Raw genomic sequence first — 18,120 nt, forward strand, 5'->3', positions numbered from 1 at the left:
TGCTTCAGGCGAAGTTCAAATTGGATACTAGGAAACATTTCTTTACCAAAAGGATTGTCAGACACGGGATCAGGCTGCCCACACAAGTTATGGAGTCACCATCCCTCAATGTGTTTCAAAGATATGATGATGTGGCACTCAGGGACATGGTTTAGTGGTGGACTGGTGGCAGAGTCAGGTTAACTGCAGCTGTTCTTCCAATGCCCAAACCACCAAAACAAAGCATAACCCACAAGCTGAAAGGTAAGGGAACAAAACCCTCCAGACTAAGACTGACTCACACTGGGAGAAAGCAGGTTCATTGTCACAACTGTGTGTGACACTTCTCTAAGAATGTCTTGCAAAGGGAAGACAAGGCAGCATGGGGAAGCATGTCCCAGATAGCACAAGGAACACAAAACACTGCAGGAGCTCCAAGTCCCAGCCTTTATGCTTATTCAGAGCATTTCTGAGGCTTGTAAAGTCTTGGATCTCCAATGCCATACCCCAACAAATCAACACACAAGAAGTTATGTTTTGGGCTGTTCACACACACCTGCAGGTGCTCCTCACACCCTCTCAGTACAAACATCACCTAGATACACCGACACTATCAGAGTCCTTCCCTCTGAGCAGCTATTTCCCAGAACCCTGTATTTATGTTCAAACAGCAGGCACCAAAGCCATTTGAGTCTATTGGGGCAGCAGGCACAGAGAGCAGCTTTACACTTAGAAAGGACAACTTCCTACCCTACAGTTCCAGGGCAAGTTTTTGTCTTTTGTCACATGCACATGTAGTGCTCTGAAGGAAGAGTTCAGTAGGTCCATACAAGCACTGTCAGGCAGGAAGCACAATCCTGCCAGTGCTCAGCCATCTCAGTAGGGCTATTTCCTTTTTGCCATTTGCAGCACAGTAACTCTCACACATCACTTTTGAGCATTTACACCAGAGTTAGACTTCTAGAGAAACATCAGTCCAGTCTTAAAATTGATTTAAGAGTGACATGCACAATCATTTTAGAGATGAACCACCCAACAAATGAGGTACAACTGAGGAGTTTTCAGAGTTAACACCTACTATGATCCAATAATCATTTCTGTAAACTAAAGAGAGATGGGAATTTTCTCTTTCCTACAGGAAGGGTTAAAATCCCAAGTGACAAATGCCTTAAATTAAAAATCCCTTAAAAAATAAGTGCTGGGGTTGGGAGGGAGGAAAGGCATGATTTAATGATACAGCTGGCAGAATAAACAAAGTCTCCAACATCAACATTCAGCTATAGCATGCTACACTGTATTAATACCTAATTTAAGGTTTAGTTAGAGTTCAAATCCTCTCAGACAAAAAACACATCCTGCTTAAACGCAGCAGAGGCAGCAGAAACATAAACAAATGGTCTAATTTGAGTCTAAAACATGCACTGAATAGAGGTTTTCCTTCCAGTGTAGTGCTAAATATTGAGAGCTTATACTTTGGATGTAGAATAAAGGGAAGATGCTTTTTACCAGGCTTCTGAAAAAGTTATTTTTCTTTCCTAAGGAAACTGGAACCATGAAAGGGAAAACATACACAATCAATTCTAGAGGGAAAACAAGACTTGCTAGTCTCTCATTTAATCTACAATGTGGTTTCAGGGAGGCAAATATTCTCAGCATTCTGCTATGAGTTTTCTTCCATAAACACACCACTGTGTGTTCTCCTGAACACATCCTGCCAGTACAAACTTTCTGAACTCCTATGAGTGTATGCAGCTCCAGAGCTTTACATTGTTTGCCTTTTGAACACCAGTAGTATGCAAACCCAACTGCAATGGAAGAGAATTATTGTCAATTTAAGTTATCAACAGTAAGTGTCAGTATCAAAGCCCCGTGGACACTGAGGATAAGAGCACCAGGGGTTTTCTTTAGCTCTCACTATTTAGAATAATTCTTCATAATCCATCCCATTTTCAGTTGTGATTTCATGAGAGCAGATCACATTACAATGAAACAAAAAGCTCACTATTGTCCCCATACAGTAATTCTTCCAGACACAGCCCAGCAATCTATCAGCTTCTCAGATTCTTGACCTGTACAGATACATGACCTCAGACCATTTATTCCTGCAAGTCTTCCACCAGTTTACCCAGCCATGAACTCGCTGATGTCAATGAGGATAGTGTTACTCCAAGACACATTCTGTTCAACAGTTAAGGGGCACCAAATCCATCTGTCTTAGTCCCTTTCACCAACTGCTCCTTGCAAAGAAGTCCTACAATTCAGACCTCTTTGCTTACCTTTTTTTGACACCTTGCACCTCTTACCAGACTAAATTTGACACCCACCTTTCAAAATGCTAAACTAAACAGAAAACACAAAACCTCATTGCTGTGGTCTCAAGTTCATTACTTTTAAAGCTTCTAAGGATTCTACGTTAGCAGCAGAATTACACAGGCATGGAACAAGCCTGCTAGAGAACTTAACTGCAGTCCTACCTATCACATGCCAAGAACATCACTGTTTCTTGTAATAACAAGTATTCATGAAGCAATGCCTTTAACTCATTCTTACAGCAAACATCCTTTCATAAATAGCCTAAAAATCATTTGCTGGAATATGTCTGTGTCATATCACAGCAATCACAAGACAAACAATTACAGTAATCACCTTCAGCTGAAATCCAGTCTCATTCACCATTTCTTTCCATCCACCTTCCTAAATATACAAGAGAAGAATGTTCAGTTAGAGTGATTTAAGGATGCTACAGCTTTTGCAAGTCCCCATAACAGCCTATACCAAAGGAGCTTCTCCAGTATGCCTGGCTTCTGCCTCAGCTAACCTCCCCACATCTTTTCAAGAATCTGGGGTAAGAATAATCAATCATTACATTGTGCTTAAATACTAACCTCCCCCAAAAAACCCTCTTCTCAATTACCTCAATCTATCAGCTGGGAGCAGGAGCCATACTGCTTTGTCTAAAGAAGAGCAGCTAACATATTTTGCCTCTGAGATTACTAGCATCTCCAAGGGCCTTTGCATCTCAAGGCAGAGAGCAGAGAGCACACAGGTGACAACAGTTTGCAGTCCACATGCCATCACCTGGCTCAGATGTACTGCTGGTTTTCCACTGTTTTCAGCTCCCATATATCAGTTCACCCACATACTGTACTGTGGCAAACATAGCTGTTCAGTCCAGTATTTGGGAATCTCTCAAAGCACAGAAAAAAGAACTATCCAACATCTAAAGTTGAAAGCTGCAGAATCAATGCTTAAGCTGACAATTGGACCATAACTTCTGTGACAATGTATTGTAGCAGTTTTGGACCACAACACAGGAATGGATGATCCAAACCACAAGGCTAAAGAAACCATGGATATCCAAAGGGTGAGCAGGAAGCCAGTGCTGTCCCTGCAGTCATCAGTATAGCATGGTGATTAGTTCAGCTTTAGCCCTATGGAACAGCTCCCAACCAACATGCATTAAGCTCCCAAGGGCCTGCTCCAAGAGGTGGAAATTCTCTCTTATGAGCCTTACAACTTGACTAGAAAAAAATCATAAGGTAGATTAGAAGGGCAACTGTACAATTGCAGGCTGCTCTTAAGAAGCTTTTAGCTGGACAAGCCATGGGTCAATAGAAAAGATCAAAAGGACATTATCTTAATTAAATAATCACTAAATAATGTATGTAGAAATAACTTTACCTGCATTAAAAATGCATAAAAGATTTTGTCTTGGCAAAGAACAGGATGTGAAGCCACACGTAACAAGAAGTTTTCCAGACCAATTCTTCTTCTTTCCACAAAATCTGGATCCATGTTATCTGCTGATAGCTTATGCCAAACAAAGTCAGCCTAGTTAAACAGAAGAGTGTCAACAGTAAATTAAAAAACAAACAAGACAAAGCAAGCCACAGTTTTGGTTTCCTTACCCTTTTTTCTGGCAAAGGAGGAACAACAATATGTGGGTAGGTGACTGACAAATAATTCCTCAACAACTCAAATTCACTGTAACGTCGCCACAGGGACTCCACTGGGGCACACTGTCCCTCACTCTGGGACTCAACAGCTCTGAAAGACAAAGCAGCAAATCTGAACATCAGTGAGCCATCACCTGCTCCCTCAAAAACCATCAGTGCAATTAGACCAAAGGCCCCAAGTATAGTAGTGATTACTGCATGACTTGCCCATAACCTAAAGCAACCTTAATTAATTTCATATCTACATACTTAATTTAAAAATATTTATAATTTCTGCATGATAGCACTTGAATTTGCTAGGAACACAGGAAAACTCAATGCACTTACACGTCAAAAACAAACAGGTCACAATCAAGTAAAGAGATTCATGTGGCTTATTCCACACCCTTATAGAAATAGCCCTATTTCTCCTGGAACAGTGTTAGGTTCAAAGTCAGTAAAACTTCCTGAGTACCTGAATGATACAGAATATTGTAAGAAGAAATTTACTATTCAGAGGCAAAGCCTTCACTTCAGAGGACAAAAATGGTCTTGCATACAACAGTTGATACAGTGACAAATACAACTTTAAAAATATTAAGCTATTTTAAAGGATATTTTTAGAAAAAGAGCAAATTTCAAAGTACTTCCAATTTTCTTTTTTTGTTCAAAGTGACATGTTTTTATATTTATGGACTAAAAATGAACAAACTACCTAGAGCAGGCAGGTACAAAATTTATGTGTCTGAAAAATTTGTTGAAGACTTAAAACCAGCATGGCCTAGCAAGGTAAAAAAGGATTTTATGTTACTATAAAAGGAGAAATCATTGAATACAGGATTGGAAAGTAATACAAATACTTGATGAGAAGAATAGTTTTTCATACAAGACATTCAAAGTAATAGAAATACTTTGCAATATAAAACAAGCATTGGGTAGCAACACTTCCAGCAGTTAGCATATGCCAGAATAAACACAGAGAGAATTCACACAAGGGACTTTAAATAAAACAGTGGTGATTTCTACATCTACTTTATTCTTCACTGAAATTACTAACTAGCACACAAAGCACTGGCATAAACCTACAAGGAACAGTATTGACTGCTGAGTTTGGAAGGGACCTCTGCATGTCTGTGATCCAGCAGCTCCTTGCTCAGAGCAGAATGTTCTGAGCCACGTTCACTTGGGTTTTGAGTATCTCCAAGCACTCCCATGTTTGACAAACCTCACAATAAAGAGGTTTTCTTACTTTTACCTGGAATTCCCATGTTTGAATTTGTGGGCACTGCCTTTTGCCCTCTCTCAGCATCACACGAGTCTGACTCTATCTTCTTTACCTCCCCACCAGGTACTGATCCACAGCTGCTAAAATCAGCTGTCTCTTGCACAGGCTGAACAATTACATCTCTTTCAGCCTCTCCCTACAGGTCAGACAATCCAAGCCCATTATCATCATCCCAGCCCTTCACTGGACTTGCTTAAGTAAGTCCACATCCTTCTGGTGCTGGAGAACTCACAACTGGCAACAATAAATTATGAGCTAAAAGTAGTTACTTATACAGTATTTAGTAGAAAAGACTGCTACATTATTCTTTCCAGCAAAAGTCAGGCTTTACAGTTCTTGAATTCATAAGAACTTTGTGAAGTTTTAAAACATCTAAGAAGCACACAAATTATTGATAATTTTTAAAGCTGTTTTTAACCTACAAGGTCAGATTTTTAATGATCTTACTGAAAAACAAACAATCCCATTCCAAAGCCGCCCCAGTTTTTTGATACATTTAAACAAAATACAAGGTGCCTCTATTTGTGAACCCTCATTAGAGGCTTGCTATATACTTTAGTTTAGTTACATCTTAAGGTGGAATAATGTCATACAGAAGAATGCAAAAGATACTTTTTTAACTTAGCAAGGTGGAACAATTTTTATGTATCGACCCGTGCCCTGCAGAAAGGACATTCATTCCAGGTAACTGAATTTGTAGGGGGAAAAAAACTTCACAAGTAAGAAGAAAAAAGGATAAATTCATAGCATTCAAAATAAACTGCTGCAGACCAAAACTATTTCAGAGTGACTCAAAAGGAAAAGGCAAGTACACTACTGACAGCCACTATTCACACTGCCAGCATCCCACAGAATTCTTCCCCATTAGAGTATTTAAATTCAATGAACTGCACCTGCAAATACTGAGTTCTGAAGAGGGTAAGCTCAGCCTAGCCTGGACTGACAGGCTGTGCAGCATTCCTCCCCACACTAACTGCTGCACCATTCAAATATTACAAGAACACTTCAGCTCAAAGCAGGTATCTAGTGATTGAACTATTGATGAGTAAGAGGTAAATTTGAATAGACAAGGAATTGAGATACTGTGCCTCAAAATATTAATTGTTTAGTCAAAAGCTGAAGGCACAAACATTGCATTCCTGGAGGAAAAACTCCCAGCAGGGTTTGGTAAACAATCTGGCCATTCAAGACACTCACATAAAAGTACTTCAGAATTACAGATCCTTTTTAGCTTCAGTAGCTTACCAACCAGCTGCACTGACTTACACCATGGGATTCAAGACTTCCACATGGGTTATTGTCACCCCTTAAGAAAGACTGCTACCATCAGTACATGATAGTATTATGGGGGTCCTGCCTGAGAACAGACTGCACAAGCAAGCATAAATAGGGAGGCAAGAAAAACATGGGTTAGGATTGCCCTGAGAACCCAGGCACATGCCAGGAGGACACAACTGTGCTGCAGATACAGATGCTGCTGTGCCAGCCTTCTGACAGGAGAATGGTCCATCTCTGTAAGCATCTCAATCATGCTTATAATGCTCCGTAATTGTTTTGCAGAGTTAATTAGAAAGTAGGAGCAGCAAAGGCCAGGCTGAGCCTTAACTGTGGGGAAAAAAAAGAAAAGCCCTTTTGAACATGCCTGCTAATCAACTTTGTATTTCCTACAATTAATAAGAACCCATCAGTTATTTGAAAAAAACATAGTAGTAACATCTCAGTCCACACACATTAAGCAGAAAACTAAATATTAATCAAAAATTTTAAAAGGTCATTTGGGAGCATAACACTTCAGCAGAAAAAGACCACAGCTTTACAGAGAAGCCTAGTCCTACATCAGCACAAACAACTTCCTCATTACTTGAAGTTTTATGCCCACACAGGGCCTCAAGAACTCCAGGAAGAAGGAAGCAAACTACCAGACCAGTTCATACACTCACTGCACCTACCCTGCCCACACTGAAGACACTAAGGAAGTTTACTACATCTAAAGCCTACTGTCAATTTATTCTGACAGAGCAGATCTGTGGACAACAGTTAGGCTTCCCCCAGTCTCAGTTAATCAAGATTTACAACCCTTGTGAGGGACACAAAAACCTCACACTATACCCTGAAGAAAAAGATTAAATTACTACCAGAGAATCTTGAAGGTCAAACCTGCCTGTGTAGTTAATTCTTTCTTAACTAGGCAGCAGCTGATACAAGCACCTCACTGTAGTGTGAGTTTGGCAGCCTGACATTATTCTCATCTCAGATCATACTTGCTTCTTTTATTCTAACATGCATTTATTCTCCATGTCTCAGGAGTGCAAACACTGCCTTTTACAGCTGCTTTTATCTTCATCAGGAGAGCACCTATAAAGCACCTAACAAAGAAGCCATGCTTCTTTAATTAATTGATTTGAATACATTTAAGACATTTTGAAATTATTACTATCAGTTGCACCCCCCAGGCTTACACCCAGCTTAGAGCAATCCCCCAGGCTGTGCTCTCTAGAGCACACAGTGCTGCAGAGTTGGGCAAAGGAGGGGAGCAGCAAAGTTCTTTGCAAAGCTGTGGTGGGCAGGCACTGCACAGCCCTCAGTTAGGAGCCTGTGTTCTAACTGAGACAGGCTTTTAAATGAGGCAATAAGAGCTTGAAACTGCAGGGATGGATTCAGGACAGGCAACCAAGATGAGAGAATTTTTTTTTTAATCACACCAAAAATGTCTCTGCCTGGTTACATATGAGGTCATAAAATATCACCAATTACAAGAGCATTTCCTCCCCAGGAACACCATTTCAGAAAGGAAGTTGAAATCCACAAAGGTACTCATTAGACTTAATACCTTCACTACCATCTAATTTTTCAGACCATGTTATGAACTTCCCCATTAATGCAAGTATTGCAGACCAGTTTCAATTAAGATTATAATCACTTGTTGACATTCAGTCAAACTTCTCAATTTGTTTTGGTTCTAAAAACACAATATAATACTTGTACAATCTTCAGGCAGGAAAACCATGTTTTCCCTTTAAGGACACTTTTAACAATGCAAGTTATTCATCAAACCAACCAACCTGCCTGAAAAAATTAAAAAGACAAAATTAAAGCCTTCAGCTTTTACATTTATAACTGATGTTATCATAACCAATTCAAAGATTACATTACTCCATGTCTCATTTATTTGCCTTAATTCAAAGTGTCAATGTGAAAACTTTAGTCCATCTAATTAACCTCTTCTCACTTCCCATTTAAAACTAATTATCTTAAATGAGCCATTAAATAATTCTGAATGCAATAAAGACGAATGGCTGTGAAGTATTAAATCAGACAAGAAGGAAATACACAGGTTTATTTCCTTGTAAAAGCAATCATCTCCTCAATGGCAGAAGCAGTAACTCTGCTTTCAACCTTTGACCTTCCAGTGTAAGAGAAGTGACACTTCCACTCCCTGTAGTGGGCAAGGTTCACTCCCTGTGCAGAGGAACACCATTTTAGAGGGATGGGCAACTTTTTCCAACAGCTACTTAGGAATTGTCTCTGTATTTAGGCCTCTCAGACAGCTGATGTTTAATAATTGCTCTTCTACCTGGCAAGCTGTATGACAAGGAAGCATTTCTCTTGCCAGAAGGTTTTCCACAGCCAGGTGATTCTTTGGTTTTTTTGTACTGTCACCCAGTTTACTGTATTTAAATGAAACATACATTTGTCAGGAAGATGAATGATTCATAGTTTCTATCAAGTAAAAATCATCAGAAAACTTAGTTCTCAAATCCTCTGTCTTCTTTCAGCTCCCAACTCTCCCCTGTTTAAAGCTCATGCTGAATTTAGACTTTTTCCCTCACACCTCCTTTGGAGTACTTTGGACAAGTCTTCCTGACTCCCATTGGCCAAACTCTGCCCTTTACTGTTCTATCAGAAGACAACATTTGTCCTTTGTGGGCATTCATCCTGTGCCTCTTCTCAGGAAACCCATGCCTGGGCTTTGCACCTAGCCCAGTGTGAAAAAGGAAACTTTGATAAGAGTACTAAACAAAATGTAACAAAGGAAAAACTCCTGAAATGCCACAATGCAGCACTGCTATCACTGAACTGTGGCCTGGCCAGCTACTGATTTCCAAGTCCATTTCTCTCACAGAAACTTTCTTTAGAAGTTCTCACACTTAAGATGGGCAATCCAAGGTCTTAACAGAGAAGCAGGTAACACTCATATCACTATTTAACTAGTGAAAAACTTTCCAAATACTGTAACCAGAAATAAGGATAGTAACTTCCCAGCCATACTGTGGGAGTAAAAAGGAAATAAAATGAGCCCCCTTGCCAAATTACTGCAAGAGAAAGTGAAGACTAGTAGGACTGGAAACCAGGAAATCTGCTGTTAAGTGGCTGGAGAGCAGGCTGCACAAACTTGTGCTACTTTTTTCCTAAAGCCACATTTAAAACAGAACAAAAAAAAATACATGCTAGTCATCATATTGTTTGATTGGGAAGGTCAGGATAGAAATCTTTTAGTCAGCAGGGATGAAAGGAAAGTGAACTAAATGGAAGTGTCCTACTACTACAGAAGAAATAGTTTTCCCTGTATGTCCTATAATTAAAAGTGCAACACCACAGAGCACTTTAGAGGTGCTCTGCATTCTGATTAACTTTCAGCTCTGTCATGGAAATAACAGGTACAAAGCCAGGAGTCAGACTCAGGGGTTTATTCCACCTGAGTTCTTGTAGTTTCATGCAGACTCTGATGTAAGACACAGCTGCTTAAAATTCTAAATTTAAGTAAGAATTTAAAATTCTGGATTTAAGTAAGATCCTGGATATTTGCTACTTCCCTTACAGAAAGCTAGTGATATGCTGAACACATCTCAAGAAGGAATATTTAGCAGCACATCTTAAGAACATGTACTTGCCTTAATGCCATTTCCCACAAATAGGCAGAAGTGACTGCTGTTCTCACAGAGAGAATATAAAAATTGATTTATTTTTAAATAACTGTATAGTTTAACAGAAGCTGTGAAACAAACCGACATTATGACTAATTGAATGGAAATAGCTCATCATAAAAAATTGAATTAGGTAATGCAGAAAGGTCTAAAGCAAGAAGATGTTTTCAGGAAACACAACCCCTAGAATTTGTTAACGTTCTGCAGTCTACAGCAATGGAGTTGGTTTTGTCTTAAAAAATATATCTACATCAAAATATAATAGCACATTAATTAAAAATCAACAAAAGTCACATAAAAATGTGAGCATAGTAATAAAAATTTTCATTTAAAAAGAAAAACTAAGTAACACCACAACTTGCATTTTGAAAACATTTTCACCAGCACCAGTGAAACTTACATGTTAAAGGTTTAAACACTCAGCTCCTGTTCTATAACAAATTGTCAAAATTGTATCCATCTTGCATCTCTAATTCACCCAGATAGAATTCCTCAATTCAAACTGAAATTAAATCCTAGATAGCAGTAATGGTGGAACCCCAGTTCACATAAACATAATGCAACTATTATTAAGTGGTCTTCCCTTTACATTACTATAAACAGTTTTATTCTTCAGCTACAAAATATCTTATTACCTAGACAAATTACTGTGAAGCCCACCTACAGCTACAGGCTCAGCAGGAAGCACATTTAATAGCCACCAATTATATTTATGCAAGAAGTTCTGCCTTCTCAGCAAAAGGAATAGAGAACCTATTTTATTAGAGATGTGACAAACACACATTTTCAATCGCTCTGTGACAAACATGTAATTGGTCTCGGTATTTGCTGACCACAGAGTAAAATAAATCCTAATGAAAGAACACAATCTGGCCAGCAAAGTACAGCTTTGCCACTATGAAAGAACAACTGGGAAAGAGCAGTGGGAGCAACTCTAAAGTAATGCAAGGATGACTGGAAAAGGAGATGCAGTCAGCATGTTCTGGGGCTGCATAAATCTGCCCCCAGAGTACACTTCATATTACTGCCAGGCCCCAATGATTCCATTTTTCTTCAGAAATATCATTACAATAAAAACAACACTACTTACATGAGAAGGTGTGATCTTTAATATCAATACACTGCAAAGGTATTTTTAAGCATCTGAGCAACTGTCAAAGGGCTACAATATTTGAAAAATGTATGTCTGTTTTGGACTTTGTTCTTTAAGTTTAGCAAAAATATAGCAAACTCATTCCAGCAGGCCTGCAATCAGTGTGACTGGTGTGTCCATCAGCTGAACAAGCTAAGAAGCCTTTCAGCCAGCAGATAGAAGGCTTATGTGTCAGTTTTACTGTTTGAACTCTTCAGAGCCTTTGCAAAACGCAACTGCTTTGTTTCAGAAGGTTTTCTTTGTACAGCAGATAATTCCAAAGGCAAGGCCCAAAGGTTAGAACTGGTAGTATAAAGAAGAGCTAAACAAAACTGGTAACAAAGTCTAACTTTGAAATTCTTGCTTCAGCTGAGTAACATGACCCCACTTAAAAGGAGTCATCTGTTACTGTTTGGGAAGTAAGGGTAAATTAGAAGAGATTTTAAAGTTTTGCTACTACTCAATACTTGAAATTTTGTGCTTGTGGTACTGAGAATGTTTATGACACCAGTAGTGTTCCTCTTGTTAACACAAGGAGATTAAGAGCAGTAAGTTCCCCAGTGAAAGTTCAAGCTAGTATGAAGAAAGGAAATAGTTAGCTAACTCTAACCCTTAAACCATCTACAAGGAGTATGTGGTAATCAGATCAAGCAAAACACTTCAAATATAAGCTGAGCAATACATTTTGACCACGTGACATAAGTCATGAGACTTCTCTCTTTCTTGTCATCTCAGGCAAGCCTAACAGTTACTTTAGACCTCTCTCACATACAATCTCACAAAAACATGTATAAATGTGTCCAACTTACGTCCACAAAATAACCAAGTAGTTGCTGGCACCATTTTAATGCACTTTCAAACTTTCAAACACACATTTTTCCACCTAATTCCAAATGAAGAATAACAGTACACAGTTACACAAAACCAGCACTAGTCCTGAACTGGAGATCAGCAGCCAAATTTTCACAGGAAAAGATCCTCCAGAGTGGGTTGATAACCACATAACAAAGCACAAAACAGCTAAATCCTCTCATCAACTGTACCTGATTATTTTTAGGGGTGGAAGGAGGGAAAATCTGTTTAGAATGCCACATCCATGTACACTTGAGACTGAGCTCTCATCACCCACCTAGTCTCAATGAGGTAAGCAGTGTATGTTTCTTGTATGTTCATGGCATTCCTCCCAGTCCGTTTTTCAGCTTCTGAAACCGTGATTTCCATTTTCTTTGCCAAACAGTCTTCCATCTTTTGAGAAGAGGAAAATAAAGATTCATGTAACATTAACCACACAAGGCAAAGGCTACTAACCTTGCCTCCCCTTCTCCTACACCACATTTGTTCAAATAAGACGAGCCTCTGTGGAATAAAGGCTTTGACAGGGCTTTGCTTTATACCTACGTTCTGTATCACATTTGCAAGTGATGGAAACCTCCTTTAGGGAGAAAACAGAAAAGTCAACAAACTGACAACTTCGGGTACCAAAAACCACCCTGAGCCAGGAGGATACAGAAACGAGAAATATTTTTTCTTTACAGGTAACAAAGTAACCCTTTTTTTTTACGCTAACCCCAGTATTTTCTATCCAAACACTTCCCAGCTACCAGTGAATTCCTCTTCAGGACACTCGGGACACATGTAGCCACCTCTCCCCTTTCACAGGAAACAGAATATATCCGGACCAAGATGTTTTTCTTTTAATCTCTCAGAGGAAGATCGTTATCTTTTACACACTGGCCGCCAGAAATCAGTAAGGACCACACGCCCACCATGGAAAGGCAGAGCTGCACTGAGCAGGGAGGGGGAGTCACTTGTGAAATTACGGGGGGAGGGGGAGACAAAAACATAACTGATAATAATAAACAATAATCTGACATTAGGGACGAGGGCAGAGGGTGCATAAAGCTCTCTCACAGCGGCCAGGACGGGGCTGCGAAGAGAACCCCGCAGCTCAGAGGGTCATGCTGCACAGCTCTGCCCCGCGCTCCGCCGAGCAGGGCTCGGCCCCAGGCAGCGAAGGAAGGGCTGGACCCACCTGTAGCCCCTTCCTGCCGCGGGGTGGCCCGGCCCCTCGAGCCCCGCCACCCTCCCCGCCCGGCGCGGGCAGCGCGCTCAGGAAAGCCCGGTGCTCGCCCGGCGGAGCAGGCCGAGAGCGCGGGGAGGGGGACGCTGCCCCTCCGCCACCGCCCTCCGCACCCTCACCGCGGCCAAGGGCTGCTCCGGGCCCGGCAGGGCGCCCTCGTCTTCCTCCTCTTCTTCTTCCTCCTCTTCCTCCTCCTCTTCCTCCTCCTCCGGGCGGCTGCCGCTCGGCTCGGGCTCGGTGCTCTCCATGGGGCTCGGGGGCTCGGCCGCGGCGCTGCGCGCAGGCGCTGAGCCGGGCTCCGGCCGAGCCATGGCCGCTCCCGGAGCCGGGCCGGGCCGGGGTGTGTCTGCGGGCTGCGGGCGGGGGCGAGCCCGGCGGGCACGGCCCTCACCGCCCTCGCCGCCGCCCGTGCCCGTGTACAGGCTCGATCCGGGGGCGCTGAGGGCGTCCTGCCCGCCCTGGTGCCCAGAAGGGCCTCCTTCGTGCCCCGGTGCACGGGCACCCCTCGCTGGGACCGTGCTCCGCTCGCCCACAGGCAGCCTTGAGCCTCCTGTCCCTGGCCGGGACAAAGCTTCCTTCAACCGCAGTCTTACAGCTGTAAATGTTTATTTCTAAAATTTGCTTGTGTCGTTGTTCCCCTTTTAGTCCTCAGGTCACTGAAGAGTTTCTCATGCCATGCTTCACACACCTTTCCTGTTTGTTTTTTCGTTGGTTGGTTAGTTGGTTGGTTGGTTGGTTGGTTGGGGCTTTTTGATCCCCTGTTCTATTACAGCAAGTAACACACCTTAAACAAAAATTAAATTCCATACTAATGGGAAATATTTCAGATATTTTCTCATCTTTCATCTATAGCAAGATTCGTCACTTTCTTTTACTCAGTCTCTTTCAGCAGCCATTAACTTTCCCACAGGATGTTTGTTAGCATTAGGCAGCTCGGGTTGTTTTTTTAAAGCCCACCAGTCTGTTATTTCCCTACTCACGCCTTTGGTAGGAGTGAAGGGCTCGGTCGTGCTGTGCTCCTTTTGCCTCACCCTCCTGGCTGCCAGCCTTTTCCATCAGCTCCTTCCCAACAGTGCTGGACGTGCAGAGATGCTTTCTGCTGCCCACCATCTCTGCTGAGGAACACCCAAGGATGGCCCATCCTGCCACACTTCCTCAGGAGGGATTGGAGTAGGTAAAACCTGCCAAGTTCAGCTCTGGGGAAGCCCCAGCCATCCCATCTCTTCTCATGGAGCAGGAAACCCCCCGCTGTGCATTTCTGTAATTCCCTGTCTGTCTTTTTGATGAGACATTCAGGAAGCCCACCCTTCAGCCCCTACAGAACATCATACACTGTAGATACACTGTAGAGATATATATATATATATATATATATATATATATATATATATATATATATATATATATGTATATACCATCGCTATTGGGTCTCACTATTGGGTTTATTACCTCATGATCTCTGGTGACTGCACAGTCCCCGTGGGACTGGCAAACTGGATGAAGGAGTTGTTCCTATTTATTCCTCATTCTCCAAATACCATTTTGGACACTCAGGAACAGTGTCATTGTTCCCTGGTTTACATATCACATCAGCCCCTGAGATTTCCCATTCTTGCACCAGATTCATGTCCTTTGATTCAGGCACTACATTCTTTATTATTCTTATGTAGCTTTTTTTTTCTTTTTCTACTCTTTTCAAACCCAGGTTAAAGGCCACTTTGGGGGATTGCAGAGTTGATATTATGGGTTTCTTTGCTTTGCTTTTTTCTGCTTTGTGTAGGAAATGGGGTTTTTGTAGTGTTGACCAGAGATGAATTTGCATACATTTTTCATCCAAAAATTAATCTTTTTCTTTCAACAACAATTAAAATAAATCTCAAAATCCCCTTTGAAGACCCCATGAATTAATATTTGGCGTCTGGTTTCTATTCTGTTGTCTTCAATGTTTATGCAACTTTTTCCTCAGATTGTTTGAACTGATACCTCAATCTATCCTTTCCCACCCCTCCACCACCGTAGCTGGATGGAGTTTCCCAAGCTTTTCCACAGAAGGCTTTCCTAAAACAAAAGCTTTTTACAAGTGTGTGAACTGTGATTTGTCCTCTGAATAGGACTGATTTAAGATTTGTTTTCTAAACCCAAGGTCCAGTTCAGATGTAAAAGCACGATTGCATGTTGGAAGACACAGTCTGTTTTTCATTAAGCTATGGTTTTCTTATGTTTATTCAAGATGTACATCAAGATACATACCTTGTATCAATTACACTTGCATTTGCAACATGTGCATGCTTAAATTTTTCTGATCCCTATCAGTTATATAATGGAAATATTTATATGAAACTCATGCAGGATATCATACTTTGTACTAAATATTTTTATTATGGAAAAAAAATCATCAATAAAGTACAGTAATATATTGTAGGTCTTGCATTCTAAGATTTCAAAAACTATTTTCACCTTTGAATTTTATTCATACACTAAAAGATGTGGAGAAGAGTTAAAACATTACATAAATAGGATGAGGGTAGTGATAGAAGTGCCTAAATCAAGATGACTGGGAGCCTGGGCAGCCCTCGCGTACATTACAACCTGGAGAGTTCAGAGGAGAGCGAGATGTCTCTAAAAAAACCAATGTGCAATGGAGAGATCTTCCAGAAACACCAAAGTCCTCTTCCTGAGCCACATTTCCCTACCTCAGCCTGCAAAGTGGGATAACAGTATTTTCTCACAGCACAGTGCTGCTCTCAAGAGAACTTCCAGGACTTGTGCTACTTTGGTCAAAATAAGCTCTAGTGCTTCCCCCCTGACTGGGCGCAACCACTCGTGCACCCAGCGTCCCCCTGCATCCCCTCTTGTCAGGATGTGAATCCAACTCCTGCAAGTCAATCTAACCAGGACACTCTCCCGCTGTTCAGCATCTTCACTAGGCAGCAGGTCCCTTGTTCATCAACTAAAAGAAGGCAAACTCTACTCAACTTCCTACCTACAAGTCCCTTCTGAAGCTGCCCTGACCCCCATCACAGTCTCTGGAAAACAGGGAACTCCATCTTTTCTATTCTGTAAATCTATTTGTTTTAATCCTACTGTTATACTGGATAAGCTGCTTTTTGATGGAAGAAAGCTATATTACCTTATAAACTGGTTTCCTGGTGTTTTTTGTTTTATGTGTTATTGGATTTGTCGACAGCCTGTGTTGCTCTAGCAAATAACACCTCAAAAAAAAGCCATATTAATGAGAAATATTTCAGATATTTTCCCCTTTGTCACAACATTTTTTATCAGTATCTTCATTTTGAGTTCCTCATCTTTCAACTTCTTAGAAGTAATTAGATTTAAAAGATAATAAAACTACTAACAACAACCATCATGCTCTGAGAACCAGAATGAAAACACCTAAAGCAGAGGCTCTGCTTTGCATCTATCCTGCAACACCCTCAGCCTTTCAGTAACCTCAGGAAGAGAGAGCAAACCAGCCAATATTCCTGCTGACTGCGCATCCTGTGCAGGAACTGGCTGTGCCAGTGTTCCAAAGCAGGGAGGTTCAGGACAGAATGGATTCATGGAGCAACACTCTGGAGCTGAGAACCCACCATCCACCACACATATTTTAGCTGATAATTTTTAGGGTGCCTCTAGCCCACTCCCAGGGACTGGCCACTCTTCACAACTTCCAGTTTAGCTGCTATTGAAAAAAACCCCCATGTGTGCCTGCCTTAAGACTGCCTTGTAACACAAGCCAAAGCAGCAAGGCCAGGAGTTTCTCTTCAAAAGCACATTCCTGATCCGTGGTTCAGGCTCCTGGATCCTATCATAGTTTCACTACCAGTAATAATAATACAAAGATCATGAGTCAGGCTGTCAAACTGCTCCTATTTCCCTCTACACAGTAATTCCTCCAGAACTGAAGGTTTTGCTCTCCAGAGGCACCCGGCAGCCCAAGTGATGCCAGGCTGTGCTGTTGGTCTTCAAAGGCTGATCCCCACTGAAGAGCCTGGCATCTGTCTGTGTGTGATGTCCTTGGGGTGTGATGGATGCAGCAGAAAACACTGATTGCTTAAGATCCCTAAGAAAATACACAAGAGGAATTAATGTCAAGGAACTGTCAGTAAAAGGCACAAGTAGCTGCTTCAGCATGGCAGAGTGCAGGCAGAAAAGTAGGTGAGTTCAGGCTCCTCATTGATGTATTTCCATCATCTAAATATCTGAGTGAAATGAGTACTAAGGTGTAGGAAAATCAGCATTTTGTTAATTTTCCAGAGAAAGAGTGGAAAAGAGATATGGGTCACTCTTGGGGTGGGGAAAATCATTCAATTTCACTCAGTCTAAAATTGGTGGCAGTGGTTTCCATCCCCTTCAGCAACAGCATATCTCAGTACACAAATAAAAACAAGAAAACCAAAACTAGCCCACATTTTAGAAAGAACATGTACAAACACATCAACAGTATGAATGAAAATGTATTGAGAGTGGCTTCAAAAGCAGCTCAAAGTAAGCCATGAGAAAACTTCAAAGGAAGAAAGCCAGATGATGTGTGACAGAATTGAAGCGGAAAAAAAAACCAAGCCACCTCAATAACATTGTAAGTGGTAGAGACCTGTAAATGGGTAGACCTCTGCTTAATATTGGTGCAGCTTGGAAGCAGTCAAGGAAGATGTTACATACAGTCTGTGAGAAGTTAGAACTTAGGCCAGTGCATCTGGAGTATTCAAAGCCTCCAATGAAAGTCAGACATCACTAAGAAAATGCAATTATCCTGTGTGGCTACCAAAACGAGCATTAGCTGA

General features: G+C 41.3%; 1 protein-coding gene across 3 annotated transcripts in view; it reads right to left on the reverse strand.

The window, feature by feature from the left end:
• Positions 1-13,667, reverse strand: part of SNX4 (sorting nexin 4) — a 32,760-nt gene extending 19,093 nt beyond the window's left edge. The window contains exons 1-5 of one of the 3 annotated variants that reach the window (XM_059476040.1): positions 13,456-13,667; positions 12,386-12,501; positions 3,888-4,026; positions 3,661-3,789; positions 2,626-2,673 (exon numbers count right to left, since the gene is read on the reverse strand). In XM_059476040.1, coding sequence (XP_059332023.1) covers positions 2,626-2,673; positions 3,661-3,789; positions 3,888-4,026; positions 12,386-12,501; positions 13,456-13,647 — 624 coding nt within the window. In that variant the 5' untranslated portion in view covers positions 13,648-13,667. Of the gene's footprint in view, positions 1-2,625; positions 2,674-3,660; positions 3,811-3,887; positions 4,027-12,385; positions 12,502-13,288; positions 13,396-13,455 lie in introns of those variants that run through there. The other 2 variants (XM_059476038.1, XM_059476041.1) reach the window with 2 other exon arrangements.
• Between the last annotated feature and the right edge of the window lie 4,453 nt (positions 13,668-18,120).

This window comes from Ammospiza nelsoni, chromosome 7 (genome assembly GCF_027579445.1).
Source record: "Ammospiza nelsoni isolate bAmmNel1 chromosome 7, bAmmNel1.pri, whole genome shotgun sequence".
Taxonomy (NCBI): Eukaryota; Metazoa; Chordata; class Aves; order Passeriformes; family Passerellidae; genus Ammospiza; species Ammospiza nelsoni.